This window comes from Solanum tuberosum, unplaced genomic scaffold (genome assembly GCF_000226075.1).
Source record: "Solanum tuberosum cultivar DM 1-3 516 R44 unplaced genomic scaffold, SolTub_3.0 scf00319, whole genome shotgun sequence".
In the NCBI taxonomy this organism is placed as follows: Eukaryota; Viridiplantae; Streptophyta; class Magnoliopsida; order Solanales; family Solanaceae; genus Solanum; species Solanum tuberosum.
Genome location: NW_006239243.1, coordinates 409942 through 424767, shown reverse-complemented (window position 1 = coordinate 424767; position 14826 = coordinate 409942). Strand labels below are relative to the sequence as shown.

Here is a 14826-nt window from a genome sequence, read left to right as displayed (position 1 = left end):
ATCCCCCCCCCCCCCCCCTCCCTTCCATTAACAAAAAGGATTCAAGAGAAATCGAAAGAGGGGAGAGATGGGGCAACAAACGTTGATCTACAGTTTTGTTGCCCGGGGAACGGTGATTTTGGCTGAATATACTGAGTTCACAGGTAATTTCAATATCATTGCCTCGCAATGCCTCCAGAAATTACCTGCATCCAACAATAGGTTCACCTACAATTGTGATGGACACACTTTCAATTTTCTCGCGGAGAATGGATTTAGTGAGTTTCCTAATTTCTTTCTCATTCATGATCATAGATTCTATAAATAAATGTTTTTTTTTGTATTTTTAAAATGGAATGATATGAATAATGAAGATTCAAATTGTTGATCCCACCTTGTTTGTTTTTTGATCAATTGGATTTATTTATTTGTGAGGTGAACGCATCATGAACAATGAAGATTCATCCATCAGATCCATTTAGAGTTTTTTGTGTTTGTTGTAATTTTGCATGCTTGTGCTTATTGATTGATTGGTTGTGAGGTGAACGCGACATGAACAATAAAGATTCATCAATTGGATCCATTTAGAATTTTTTATGTTTGTTGTAATTTTGCATGCTTGTGCTTATTGATAGATTGTTTGTAAATTTCATTATGGATGATATGTTTGTACGTCCTATTTGCCATTTATAACCTGACTAAAAGAAAAGTCCGCGTGTCTGATGTGACAAAAGTCATTTTTCATAAAGAAACTATATTCTGATGTTTGATTATTGAAAAACATATTTTTCATGAGAAAAACATGCTCTCGAACATTTTCTTGAAAAATGACTTCCGTCACAATAAATTGTTCAAGATTGTCTCGAAAGATTACTTGGTGGCGAATAAGAATATGTAAATAATATTGGTAAATTGAGGTTTGCGATATATATTACTATAGTTTTGGGTAATTTTTCGATATTTGTTTGATTTTTCTTATATGATCAACCAAATATTGTATAACTTATACGAAATTTTTGGCTATTATTGTAGCCTATTGTGTGGTTGCTACTGAATCAGCAGGCAGACAACTTCCCATTGCGTTTTTGGAACGTATTAAGGATGATTTTAGCAAGAAATATGGTGGAGGAAAAGCTACTACTGCTGCTCCTAAAAGTTTAAGCAAAGAATTTGGGTACCTACTAAATTTTGTCTTTTTATTACTTCGAGTTTAACTTATATATACGGATCATATAAAGATACGTTAACAGTATCAAGTCATTTGAAATGTATCTATAAGAGTTCGACTTGTATATATTAACGACAGTATAGATAATTTATGTACTATTATGTTATTTATACTTGTTGTAGTAAGTAATCTGACTTATTTTTAAGATTATAGATCGCACGAGCGTCTAGATTACCTTATAATTAATTAATCTCATGTTGTTGTAGGCCAAAATTGAAAGAGCACATGAAATATTGTGTTGATAATCCTGAAGAAATTAACAAACTTGCTAAGGTGAAAGCTCAAGTTTCAGAAGTTAAGGGAGTGATGATGCAAAACATTGAAAAGGTAAGGATTTTTTATAAAATTTTGTAAGTAAGGAGATTATAACAAGACAAATATACAAATTAGAAATAGTTTGAGTTGAACGGATTGAATTATGATTTATTTCATATTTAGTCTGAACTAAATAAATTTTAAATAAGTTATGAGTTGAATAATGACTCACTCCTTTTATCCCAAATTAACTCAAACAAATTTGGATGGATTATAGCCTAAATTATTTATCAATTCAATATACTTTAACAAGTTCAAATTTAGTCCAGCTAGCCTATTTGAGCCAAACCACGACACAAAAAAATGTTACGCTTGAATCATTTTCCATCTTTATTTGGCGGTTCATATTTTTGCTTTGTGTGTTCTTTGGAAGGAACTCTTATTTTAGAATACTATCTTAGTAAGTATGGTAAGAGAGTCAAATAAGTCGGAAAGAAAAGACGATATAGAGCTTTGATTACCCTATGAATAATGAATTTGCTTAAATCATGTTCATTCTTTTTTCAGGTTCTTGATCGTGGTGAGAAGATTGAACTTCTAGTTGATAAAACAGAAAATCTTCGATCACAGGTTAGCTTAATGCAACAATACATATGTTTAGTTTCTTCTATTATTGATCTTTTTGAGCTTAGAAATTTTCGGTGGTTGTTCCTATATTGGGTAATAGGGGTAAAGAAAATTTAACTATGAAAATATAATCCACCTAATCCGTCCCAACTAATTTTAACTCGTACAATTCAGATCATCAAAAAATTAGGCTGATATATATAGTCCAAATTGGTGCATGAGTAATCTTGTCACGATATGTTATATATAGTGACGATAATAGATAATTCTTTTATAAGTAATTAAACAAATGATAAGAAAATATATATTTAAAAAAAAAAAAAAAAAAAAAAACTTGATAAGAGTTAGCTGGATTGGGTTTTGACATACTATTAAAGCCCATTTATGACCCAACCTATTTCAATCCTTTTGGGCGGATTAATGACAAATCTATTTATTAACTCAATATATATCGATATATTCAAATTCAGTCTAATTCGTCCATTTGATACCTGATAATTTATTAATTTTGTGTGATATTTTCAGGCTCAAGATTTTAGGCAACAGGGAACCAAGATAAGAAGGAAGTTATGGTATGAAAATATGAAGATTAAACTAATTGTGTTAGGGATTATCATAGCTTTGATTCTCATTATCATTTTATCAGTTTGCCCTGGCTTCAAATGCATGTCTTGAATAATTAATTTGCATCAAATTCAAAAAATAATAATTTATTTTTACCTCAAAATCTACTACTTACCACTCAATTAATTGATTTTACTTTCATAATGGTATATTAGTACACAGGAGGAGCTGGAATTGGCCTATATTATGATGTAGATTGTATATTAATCAGGATTAGTTTGTCCTAATTACTTTTCTCCTTTTAGGGGAATTGTTTAAATCGTACTATGTTAAATTTCATTTAATGCTGTTTCTCTAAATGAGATTTCATAATTCTTATGGAACTATTTAATTTTCATGTTTGGAGATTGTTTATATTATATTTTTTTCGAAACGAGATAAGTAAAAGAAAATACAAGAGATATGTAATAAGATACAAAATTATTTTTATTTATATTTGAGTTGTAAATGAACAAAAGAGATCATTTCCTCTTAATTATCTAGGCAAAAAATGTTTGTGGACAAAAAATATTATTATTCCAACTTATATAATAATAATTAATATAGGCAAAACCAACTCTCCTAAACATCGCTACTAGTTTAGTGCCAACACCAAATTGTACCTTCTAGACATCGCTATTAATTGAGTGTTAGCACCTAGCTGTGTTGTCAATATTTTTTTTTAAAAGTAATCACTACTAATTGAATGTCAACACCTACTTTTTCGATTTTCCACACGATGTTAATAGTGATTTTAGAAATTATGTTCTTTTAAGTTTTTCAACATATGAAAATTGACTATAAACACTCATCAAAGAGGCCATTCATGTACTATAACTCATTATACAAGGAACATAATCACTCTTCAAAAGCATACTATGTGTCTCATACAACTTACACTAATTATGTGACGCTTCTTTTTGTCTCACGAAAAAGTGGACCCAAACCTTACACTTTTTTGTGAGACAAGGATGAAGCCTCAGACAACTAATGTCTGAGTCACATAATGAAAATTTCAACAAAAATATATGTGCATATGCTAACATTTTTACACACAAAAAAAGCTAATACCTACACTAAAAGTGCCTATATTCTTCATTAACAAGTATGATTCTAATACTCAATAACTCAAACATGAAAGATCAACAAGCTAATTGATCTCTACATGGTGAAATTTCTTCAAAAATGGGAAGTCGTCTTGATCGAAACGGAGGATACTGGTTTATCAACTGATCAAGACCATCAAGAAATGCATCTTCTAAGTTCAGTTGAGGTGAAGGAGAAGTGTATCCAAATGAACCAAATGGCTCCAATTCTTTCAACAGTTCCTCTACGCGATTCTTTGATTTAGGATCATCCGAGCCAGAGATTTTACCTTGTAAAACGTCTTCAACAACTGATCTTGCTTCACTATATCGCGATTGCTTTTGTAGACATGTGCATAGATTGCACGCCTTATTGACATCAGGATCGATTTCTTGAGCCTTACGATAAACAACTTCAGCAGCTGCATAGTTGGATTGTTGCATAAATGCCCAGCCCAGATTACCCTACACAATCATCCATGTAGAGAACTGTCAAAACACTCTAAACACAATGTTTTTTAACCGCGAAAAGTGCAATTACCAACAAGGTCCTTATATACTTCGACAGTATAAAGAATAACTACACTACAATGTAGCTTTCAACCAGCTATAGCAGGTAACATATCTTGTTTTCCACGTTATCAATTCAACCTTTGCATAGACGATTTAGATGAATTCGTTCATTCAAACACAATGTAAAAAAGCTAAAACTCTTACGAAAACAATGAAAGTACCAGTATTCTTGAGGTTTCTTGCTTGATAGTAACTTGAAACTTCCTTCCATGGGAACGAGCCGTCTTTGTAGGTTTACCATTGAACACTTCTCCTTGGTAAATCATTCGTAATTTCTGCTTCAACAGTTCAATCTGCTCCTCTAATTTTCCACATTTCTGCAACATTCATCATATCGAATTAATTTAGTGCATTGATCAAGAGAAAACTCTTGCATAAACACACTCTGCTTTAAACTAACCGTTTTAACATATATACCATGAATAGGAAAAGAAATGCACTCGACTATTCCTCTAAGTACCTACTATCTCTCATCAGCACAGATATGGATAACTCTGTCCATCAAAACTTAGACAAATACGAAAACAACACCTAGATGTTCATATCCTCTTTAGCACATTCAAAGCTAGAGGCAACTTCTCCATTGTGTTTTAACAACTTAAAACACAAAAACAACAACAATGTCTGAGTCTCAACAAGTTGAGGTCAGCTATATGAATCCTCACTTCTTCGTTTAACCTCAATTACTCATATCATTACGACAATAAAACAACAACTAATAGAAATCGATGTGTTTATGCACCTTGTATAAATCGATGAGGACATTGTCTAATGATTCTTGTGCTTGTTTAGAGCATCGATCTCTAAAGGACTTAATAGCTTCAATAGCCTCTTCAGCGCGATCTTGCTGTTTCATAACGACTGCCATGTCTTTCAACGCGCTATCCACTCTATCTCCTGCATTAATCGCCTTCCAAAACAGAACTATAGCTGCCTCTGCATCTTTCTCTACTAGCTACAAGTAACACGGGAATAAATTAGTCTCACCATATTTACTTATAGACTCGTTTTTACACTATCGATCAGTATAATTTAACTTGTTATAGTATGTCGTTCATCATTTTCACTAAGTTGCCAAAAAAAAACAATACCTTATAAGTTCAACTTCAATATACTGACAATTCAAAAAAAACAAAAAAAAAACAACAAAATTAATTTTCTTTATTTGTAAACAACAAAAAAAGTCAAACAATTATTGGAATCACTTTTTTTTTAAAAATTGTAAGAGAAAAATCATTTTGTTATATTATTATTATTATTATATCACATCAAATATATTATTAGCTACCAAGTATATTTTCGATAACGTGCCACACACTTTTTGAAGCAAAAAAAATAAAAATCAATCATTTTAACCAATTTGCATACTATGCATCACCCCCCCTCCCACCCCCACCCCAACCCAAAATAAATCTGGTTCAATTTGTGGTAAATTATATAAATCTCTAATTTAACATCACAAGATCCAAAAGTTTTTCCGACTTTTAAGAGGTCAATTGAACATTCAAACCAAGACACAAAATAAAATACTGTCTCTGTTCCATTTTAACTGTTTCTTTAACTTTAAAAACTCATCCCAAATTAACTGTTATTTCAGAAATTCAAAACTTGAAATTGACAATTATGTTCAAGTTTATACCTTAACATTAAACAATAATACACAATATTTAAGATAAAACAATCAAAATCTACTTCGTAATTATATATCGTATTAAAAGAGCTAAAACGACAGTTAAAATGAGACGTAGAAATTACCTGAGCATATTTGGCTCTAACATAAGGACTATCACCAGGAGGAAGCTTATGAATAATATGATAATTACACTCTAATTGCTCCTTCTTTGTGCATCCATTATTATTGTTCTTCATAATTATAAATATACAAATGTATCAAATATAAAAAGTAAGAAAATTAATATAATTAAACACGAAAAAAATGGATCCTTTTTTTCTGGGTTTTATACAGAAAAAACTTGAAGATTTGTTCTGTAAATGGAGAAAAAATTGAGAAAAGTAAGAAGATTGAATAATTAAAATATAGTAATATAATTGGATTGTGTAGAAAATGAACCTGGCTTGAAATGTATCTATGTTCATTTGTTTGTTGGCTTTCTACACATGATTTTTCAACACGTATGTAATCTAGACACGTGTCAGTTTCTATTACCATTTTCCTATTAATTATATAACTCCCTTCGTCTATTTTTATTTGTCCGATATTGACTTCACATAGGGGCGGAGCCATTAGGGGAATCGTTTGAATCCTCTTCGACGAAAAATTATATTATCTATATATATGATTAAAATATTTCTTTATGTATATATATATATGGTAGCTATTAAACTTTTTTGGCTAGTACGTGTGTCTACTTATTCAAATTTTGAACATCCTTAGTGAAAAATTCTGATTTCATACATTCATTAAGAAACGATAAGTAAAACGACAATTTTTAATATGGCATTCTTTGAATATTTGTAGTTCAATATTTCAAACTGAACAAGTAAACATAAACACCTATTTTTGATATAGTAGATAAGTAAAAATGGACGAAGGAGTATTCTTTATGTTTCAGTTTGTTAGTTTTACTTTCTTTTTATCTTTTTTAGCTTGTTTCAGAAAAATATCTCTCTAATTTTTTTATTTTTGTAATCCCTTAATTTCAATTTTTTCATATAAGTTCATAATATATTTAAGACTACAAGATTAAAATATATTTTAATGCTTTTTATATATCTTTAATTTAAGATAATCAGATTCAAAAGTATTGTTTACTTTAAAATTTTCATGCCAATTTAAACCTAATACACAGATTGAAATGAAAGAAGTATGTACCGAATAATCGTAATAGTTTAATTGATTGATTAACTGAATTCTTATGTTTTCCCAAATTTTCCAGGCTTTTACCTTTTCCAATTTTTTCAAACTTTTACCTTTTCGTCTATTTAGGTTCTTAATTAGTTTTCTAAATTGCAAATTACGCAAAATGGATTATTTTTCTTTTTCTTATTAATGGGATTGAATTGACCTAAAGATTTATTGGACTTTTAACACCTTCACATTTAATCTATAATATTAATCATTTGTTGGTGTTCTATCCGATGTTCAATGCTTGGAACTCTGACTAAATTTAGATTGTCGACGATGAAATAATCACAGCACCACAACACATATTAATATTATTATATTAATCATTAAACCAACATCTTCACAAATTCAGAACAAAGAAAACTTTGCTTCTAATAAAGAGTTCAATATGTTTTCACTTTTTTCATCATTAATAAGAGATCTCCAATGTTAGTATTTGGAAATTTTAAAAAAATCATGTTGAAATATCATCCTCAAGAATAAATCTTACAGTGAATTTAAATTTTATCGAGTTCTAATATGAATACGAATACTAAAATAACAGTGGGAAACAAAGAAACATACTACTATTCCTATAGATACCATAATTTAACTTACACTACAGATATCAACTATGAGACAATTTTTTGTTGATTCAACTCAATCGTTATCGAAAATTCACAATCTCATGAACCTAAATTCCTATATATTGATAGACGAGAACAAACTGCTATTGACTATTTTTCGCCTATCAATTTTACTATAACCGACTTGAAGACATCAAATGCAGACCATCATCTCCATCTGAACGCAATCATAGCTTCATTTATTCGTTTAACCTTAAGGATCACCATTAGCATTCACACAAAAGTAAAGTCGTCCTACCAAAAAATTCTCCATTCTCAAGGCTCAAACTCGAAATTACTACAATGAAAGGGAGGTGAAGTAACAGTCTATATACACTGAAAAAAATGAAAACTTATTACATAACATCAAAGTAAATGAATCATATGAGAAAACAAGAACCAAAAAAAAAAAATGGCTCTCCAACTAAGCAAAAGAAACCAACCAAAGTAACAAAACCTTTTGCCAAGAAACATCAAACAAAACTGCATGAAAATTCACTCAAAAGAGTTTCACACTATGCCAAAGGTTGTGCAATATTTCTTCCTATCAAGCTCTGACAGCAAACTCTTCTTGCCTATACTGGTTTCCACCACCCCTTCCTCCTCGACCACCCATCCGGCCTCGTCCACGACTATAACCTCTGCCACCACCCCAGCCTCCGCCTCTGCCCCTTCCGTATCCCGTGCCTGTTGAGAGTAAACAAAAAGGTCAAAAGTAAAGAGATGTAGAGCATATACTTTCAGTCCTCAAGCATAAATTCACACCAGTAAAGAAAGAAGTTATTTTTTATCTTATAATGTAGGGATAAAGAAAGAAGTTAACTCTTCTTAGGCATAATATATAAACAGACACTCAAACTTGGGATCAACTAGAAAGTAAGCACATCACTCCAACTTTAAGAGTGCACATCTTAACACCTCATCTTGGTCTCAACTGAAAACAAGAACAAAAAAAAAAAAATGGCTCTCCAACTAAGCAAAAGAAACCAACCAAAGTAACAAAACCTTTTGCCAAGAAACATCAAACAAAACTGCATGAAAATTCACTCAAAAGAGTTTCACACTATGCCAAAGGTTGTGCAATATTTCTTCCTATCAAGCTCTGACAGCAAACTCTTCTTGCCTATACTGGTTTCCACCACCCCTTCCTCCTCGACCACCCATCCGGCCTCGTCCACGACTATAACCTCTGCCACCACCCCAGCCTCCGCCTCTGCCCCTTCCGTATCCCGTGCCTGTTGAGAGTAAACAAAAAGGTCAAAAGTAAAGAGATGTAGAGCATATACTTTCAGTCCTCAAGCATAAATTCACACCAGTAAAGAAAGAAGTTATTTTTTATCTTATAATGTAGGGATAAAGAAAGAAGTTAACTCTTCTTAGGCATAATATATAAACAGACACTCAAACTTGGGATCAACTAGAAAGTAAGCACATCACTCCAACTTTAAGAGTGCACATCTTAACACCTCATCTTGGTCTCAACTGACACTTAACATTCCAACTCATCCCCACTGTGTCTCGTGGACACTCGACGCTGACGTGGCACATAAATTTTGGAGGTGTCTGGATAATCATTTTATAATCTAGAGTGTTCAACTGACACACAGTACAGACGAGTTGAAGTGTCTAGATGTGCATTCTCAAAGTTGGAGTGCTTACTTGTCAGCTAAGCCCAAGTTTGAGTGTGTGTTTATGTATTATAAGTTCTTTTGTTGGAGGCTATGTCAAGGTAATGTGTTTTTTCTGCAACTAGGAATAGAATCACTTGCTGACAAAAGATGGAGAACAGAAATAAGAATTAAACAAAGAGACGTTACTTTCATGTTGGCCTCGACTATGAAGGGAACAACTAAACTAACTTCTAACATGAACTGATATAACAAGACGCCTAGAGATCTGTGTTGTGTAATCTTTCTGATTTCTCCTCCAGCCAATGTAGCTGACAAGCTTTATTGTTTACAAAAAGTGCAAAATATTCAACATAATTTTCATGAGCCTCAAAAATCAGAATTTCACTGCAAGTTTGAACCACAATGCGACTTCTTTATAAAACAAAATATGAACTCTATTTTAACTTTTTTCCTTAATCTCAAGATAATATGGGAGCATAGAATATAAACTTACCACGGTATCCCCAACCTCTGCCTCGACCACCACCTTGACCTTGATTATAATATCCACCATTATCTGCAAACCCACCGCCTCGACCTTGATTATAATATCCATCATTATCTGCAAATCCGCCACCTCGACTTGGGTTGTAAAATGCACCATCATCTGCTAATCTACCACCTCGACCTGGGTTATTATATCCACCATCATCTGCTAATAGCACGTATTAGTTAGAGTATTAGTCAGAGCACACGATTGGAAATGAACTTAACATCAAAAATAAAATAAACATAGAATTGACTAAAACTTATATCCCGGTGGTACTGACTAAAACTTATATTCCGGTGGTACTGGTTGCATGGATACAAATTCCACTGTCTCCCTTCCCTTTTCTATTCCCAGTCCCACTATGGCCAAAAATAAAAAAAGAACAAAAAGAGGATTGAAATTCTATGTTGCTCGGACTCTTCAAAAATGTCAAGGGATGCATGTTGGATTCGCCAAAAGTTGTGTATTTTTGGAGAATCAGCCACGTATGCAACATCGAAAGTGAAGGGTCCGTGGAATTTAGTTGAAATCAGCTATGCAGAGAACTTATACAAATCAATACCTTGGTAGTAGTTTCCATAACCACCCCTTCCGCGTCCCCTTCCACGCCCTCTGCCTCTGCCCCTACCTCGGCCTCGACCACGGACACCATAAGAATCTGAATATCATGTTTTGTAAGAAAAAAAATAACATTGAAATGGCTGCAAAGTTTGTTTGCAGTGTAGTGATGAAACGTAAACAAACACCAACAACTATGCTTCAATCCCACTCATGAACATAAATGATGAATTTCACAATTGATATGGACCATGCTTGAAAATCTAATTGCTGAATGGCCAATTATCCATGTGTTAAATCTCAAGAACTTTTCAAAAACAATCAAAAAGAAAAATAGGGAAACAAGCAGCAAAATTATGGGTAGTATGTAGTCCAACTCAATATTAACAGATTCACCTTGATTAAAATCAGAAGGAACATAGGCTTGTTTTCCTTGCTGCAGTAGTTGATTCTCTGCTCCTGACTGATCAAAACGAGACGGAGCTTGGTAGCTAGATACACAGCACTTACCCCAGGTTAGAGAATATATATATTCAGATCTTTCCATTCTAAATAAGAATGAGAGTTGTTCAACTAGATGTGCTCCTTTGGTCGGGTTTGAGAGAGTTAAATGTTTCTCAAAAAAATGGAGGGAGGAACCATCCTTCAAAATAAACATATAATGTTTGCAGAGCTTACCCGGGAGAGCTTTGATTCAACTCAGCAGTTGACAAAGTAATTGTTATCAGCGAGACCTGGCGAGTCATCTCCAAGCTACTCAAGCATACATAAGAGGTAAATCAACTGCCTGACTGAAGCACATAAAAGGAGGACTGGAAGCAAGAACAACATGAACTTACGGTTGTAGACCCTCTTCAAGGGGCTCATATGCATCAGTTATGGTAGTTGAGCTGATAGATGTATCTTGATGCAACCCAGGAATTCTCTTCTATTTTACACATGCAAATCGTGCAAATAAAATCAGCTGCCACTCCTGTGCTTAGCAAATTAAAATGGCATAACACTGATAATACCTTTATAATCTCTGCAATGGCAACTGTTTTACTGATAGCCTGTCCCATTGCCTTCAAAACAATTTCATTTGTTCGTTGGTCCTGAACATGACGGTAGTGGTATGTAAACAAATTTCATGCAATGCAGTATAACATTTATTACATACCTCATAACATTGAGATAAGGCAAACACTTGCAGGCTTTCAGCAGCATTTAAATTTGAGGAGAGAGAAGGAAAAATAAGACACTTTCTGATCGAAACAAGAATGTATAACGAAAAAATTGCACAAACAGGCAGTGTAATAAAGTTTCATAATAAATATAATGTCTAGGTAGAGAACTAGGGACTTCTCTCCCCTTTACTGTCATTGTTTTTGAAACAAGACAATAGCCACATGATTGCAATTGATGCAAACATAACTAAATGAAGAAATGTCATTTTAGCAGCCTACAAATAGATATTGATAATGAGCAGTTCCTCTCATAAACTCGACAAGGAGAACCTGACAAGCATCTGTGTGACTAAAAAAGTTTACAAGGGGATCAGGTTCACAAGAAGGTTATAGAGAATAATTTATGCAACCCGTGCCCAATCCTAGCATTAGCATTCGCGAACATGCAATTGAGAAGCCACATAGACAGATGAAAACAAACTTGTTTGATGAAAATCAGAGAATGGAATTCCACCACCTGCTTCAAGGCCTAATAATAACTTTCAATAGTTATTTTCCACAACTAGTTTTCAGTTCAAAGTTTCTTTTTATCATCTTCACCTCACTTGTGAAAAGGAATATGATGAGTCGATGAGTAATGAAACTATTACAAGCTCCCAAAAGAATTCATTACTTTTCCCCAATTTTCAGAGCAGATAAACATCCCACGGCAACAGCCACAAAAACTGAAAGAAAACATCATCAATTTGAAATCTTTCCAAACTCCCAGATGAAGATATACTCAAAGCAAGCAAAAAATCAACAACAACTAGGCTCATATTCAATTAGCCACAAGCAAAACCCCAAAAAAGATTTTTTTATCTTCTTCACCTCACTTGTGAGAAGGAAAAAAGACAGTAATCATACCACTACAAATTCAAATGTAAAACCTTTTCATTTCTTGTCCCATTTTTTAGTGCAAAAACAACATCCCAAGAGCCAAAGGACTGAACAAAACATCATCAATTTGAAATCTTTTCAAAACCCCAGATGAAAACACACTCAAAACAAGATTAGCCACAAACATAGCCAAAAAAGAAGTGTCTTTTTATCTTCTTCACCTCAATTGTGAAAAGGAAGAAAGACCGAGCAACCATAACACTACAAACTCAAATACTAAAGAACTTCAATACTTTCCCCCAAATTTTGTAGCAAAAACAACATCACCACAAACAAATCCCCCAAAACCAAACCAAACCAAAACATCATCAAGCTTAAATCTTTCCACAACTCTACATGACAACACACACAAAACAAGCAAATAAACAACAAAACTAGGCTCATACTCAATTAACCACAAACATTTCAGAACAAACACAACATCACAACAAACAAACCCCCCAAAACCAAATCAAAACATCATCAAGATGAAATCTTTCCACAACCCCACATGAAAACACAATCAAAAACAAGCAAAAAAAAAATAAAAAAATTAGTCTCATACTCAATTAACCAAAACATAGCCAAACAAAACTCTTAGAATTTCATTACTTTCCCCTAAATTTCAGAACAAAAACAACATCACAACAAACAAACCCCCCAAAACCAAATCAAAACATCATCAAGATGAAATCTTTCCACAACCCCACATGAAAACACAATCAAAACAAGCAAAAAAAAAATAAAAAAATTAGTCTCATACTCAATTAACCAAAACATAGCCAAACAAAACTCTTAGAATTTCATTACTTTCCCCTAAATTTCAGAACAAAAACAACATCACAACAAACAAACCCCCCAAAACCAAATCAAAACATCATCAAGATGAAATCTTTCCACAATCCCACGTGAAAAACACACTCAAAACAAGCAAAAAAAACATCAAAACTAGGCTCATACTCAATTAACCACAAACGTAGCCAAACAAAACTTTCTTAGAATTTCATTACTTTCCCCCAAAATTTCAGAACAAAAACAACATCACAACAAACAAACCCCCCAAAACCAAACCAAAACATCATCAAGATGAAATCTTTCCACAACCCCACATAAAAACACACTCAAAACAAGTAAAAACACATAAGGAATGAAACAAAAAAACACAAAAAGATTATACAAATTACCTGAAAAAGAGTGGTGGCATAGCTAATGTAATTTCGAATAAGACCTTGTGCAGTGACTCTGATCTCATTCTCCTTAATGGGTTCCTCTGGCCTTGGTTTCTCCACCTTCTGGTACCTATCCATTTTCTTCTTCTCAACAAAATCACTCTCACTCTCTCTAGACCTTTCTTTCTTTAGGGCCAAATGTTATACTGAAAAAAGAACAGAGACACATGGTGTAGAAATATAGGAATTTCAGAATTTATATTCAATAATATAAATAAAACTCCTGAAAAATAAAATGATTTAAAAAAAAAATAGGAATATTGGTAAATGCATGCATAAAAAAGTTGTACTATGTGCATAAAAGTTTTGTACTTTTGTGTTTATTTAGAAAAAAGCTAACCCTAAATTTATTTCTATTTAGAGCGGCTTGACTTAGGTTATGCGTGAGAGTAGCTTAATAATAGGCATTAATTAGCAAATAAAACAAAAGTTTGTACATTTATATTTTTTTTAATTGGGACAAGGCCGTTATACACGGTGAACAAATTAGCAATTACACATTTAAATTATGTAAAGGTCTTATAATTTTCTGAACCTTTTTTGTTTGTATTATTTACTCGATTCATAACATAGAATCGGTTGAAGTCCAACTCTTTTTTTGCCTTAATCCAAACTTTTAACTATGTGAGGTTTTACCATTTATAAATTACGACAGTTAATGTATATAATAAAAAATATGATATATTTTAAGCGATCAGTGATTAAGAACACATAAATTTTTTATCTAAAATATGATTAAATATTATTACTATTATTATACATTATTGAAATAATCCCTAATATGAGTCTAAATAATTGAATGGTACCAACATTTGTAGACGTATTTCACTAGTCTCCACTTATTGATGGAAATAATAATAATAATATAGTTGTGTTTCTGTATTATTATTGTGTGATATAACTAACTCATAGAAGCAATTAGGTTTACAAAGTGTGTAACTAGCAAAAGTATGCGAGAAATACTGAAAAAATTA

At 32.5% G+C, this 14826-nt stretch overlaps 3 protein-coding genes across 4 annotated transcripts; 1 reads left to right on the top strand and 2 right to left on the bottom strand.

Moving 5' to 3' along the window:
• Window positions 1-19: 19 nt before the first annotated feature.
• LOC102583142 (putative vesicle-associated membrane protein 726) lies at window positions 20-2764 on the top strand. Its single transcript, XM_006360282.1, has 5 exons — window positions 20-257; window positions 1012-1153; window positions 1414-1534; window positions 2030-2092; window positions 2615-2764. The coding sequence occupies exons 1-5, from the start codon at window positions 68-70 to the stop codon at window positions 2762-2764; spliced, it is 666 nt and encodes a 221-aa protein (XP_006360344.1). The 5' UTR covers window positions 20-67.
• A 722-nt stretch (window positions 2765-3486) lies between these two features.
• LOC102582804 (protein SULFUR DEFICIENCY-INDUCED 2) lies at window positions 3487-6270 on the bottom strand. The gene is made up of 4 exons (XM_006360281.2): window positions 6106-6270; window positions 5093-5305; window positions 4512-4667; window positions 3487-4242 (listed from the first exon to the last, which is right to left on the bottom strand). The coding sequence occupies exons 1-4, from the start codon at window positions 6217-6219 to the stop codon at window positions 3835-3837; spliced, it is 891 nt and encodes a 296-aa protein (XP_006360343.1). The 5' UTR covers window positions 6220-6270; the 3' UTR covers window positions 3487-3834.
• A 2572-nt stretch (window positions 6271-8842) lies between these two features.
• LOC102582242 (protein argonaute 18-like) lies at window positions 8843-14175 on the bottom strand. Of its 2 annotated transcripts, none has more exons than XM_006360280.2 (8): window positions 13808-14175; window positions 11553-11633; window positions 11379-11467; window positions 11218-11292; window positions 10936-11030; window positions 10544-10639; window positions 9946-10143; window positions 8843-9056 (listed from the first exon to the last, which is right to left on the bottom strand). In XM_006360280.2, exons 1-8 carry the CDS (start codon window positions 13928-13930, stop codon window positions 8917-8919), a joined length of 897 nt encoding a protein of 298 aa, XP_006360342.1. In that variant the 5' UTR covers window positions 13931-14175; the 3' UTR covers window positions 8843-8916. The 2 variants fall into 2 exon arrangements, with proteins under 2 accessions (XP_006360342.1, XP_006360341.1); XM_006360279.2 differs by having other exon boundaries at window positions 9946-10146; window positions 13808-14041.
• Window positions 14176-14826: the final 651 nt, after the last annotated feature.

What these genes read in the sequence shown, in the direction of transcription:
- LOC102582804 (XM_006360281.2), bottom strand. Translation starts at nt 6,219, where the DNA reads ATGAAGAACAATAATAATGGATGCACAAAGAAGGAGCAATTAGAGTGT. An exon ending in TCCTCATCGATTTATACAAG is followed by an intron (nt 4,668 to 5,092) that starts GTGCATAAACAC and finishes TGAATGTTGCAG; the next exon opens with AAATGTGGAAAATTAGAGGA. An exon ending in AAGAAACCTCAAGAATACTG is followed by an intron (nt 4,243 to 4,511) that starts GTACTTTCATTG and finishes ATGATTGTGTAG; the next exon opens with GGTAATCTGGGCTGGGCATT.
- LOC102583142 (XM_006360282.1), top strand. Translation starts at nt 68, where the DNA reads ATGGGGCAACAAACGTTGATCTACAGTTTTGTTGCCCGGGGAACGGTG. An exon ending in TGATGCAAAACATTGAAAAG is followed by an intron (nt 1,535 to 2,029) that starts GTAAGGATTTTT and finishes TTCTTTTTTCAG; the next exon opens with GTTCTTGATCGTGGTGAGAA. An exon ending in CAGAAAATCTTCGATCACAG is followed by an intron (nt 2,093 to 2,614) that starts GTTAGCTTAATG and finishes TGATATTTTCAG; the next exon opens with GCTCAAGATTTTAGGCAACA.
- LOC102582242 (XM_006360279.2), bottom strand. Translation starts at nt 13,930, where the DNA reads ATGGATAGGTACCAGAAGGTGGAGAAACCAAGGCCAGAGGAACCCATT. An exon ending in TTGAATCAAAGCTCTCCCGG is followed by an intron (nt 11,031 to 11,217) that starts GTAAGCTCTGCA and finishes CTGTGTATCTAG; the next exon opens with CTACCAAGCTCCGTCTCGTT. An exon ending in TCCTTCTGATTTTAATCAAG is followed by an intron (nt 10,640 to 10,935) that starts GTGAATCTGTTA and finishes CATGATATTCAG; the next exon opens with ATTCTTATGGTGTCCGTGGT.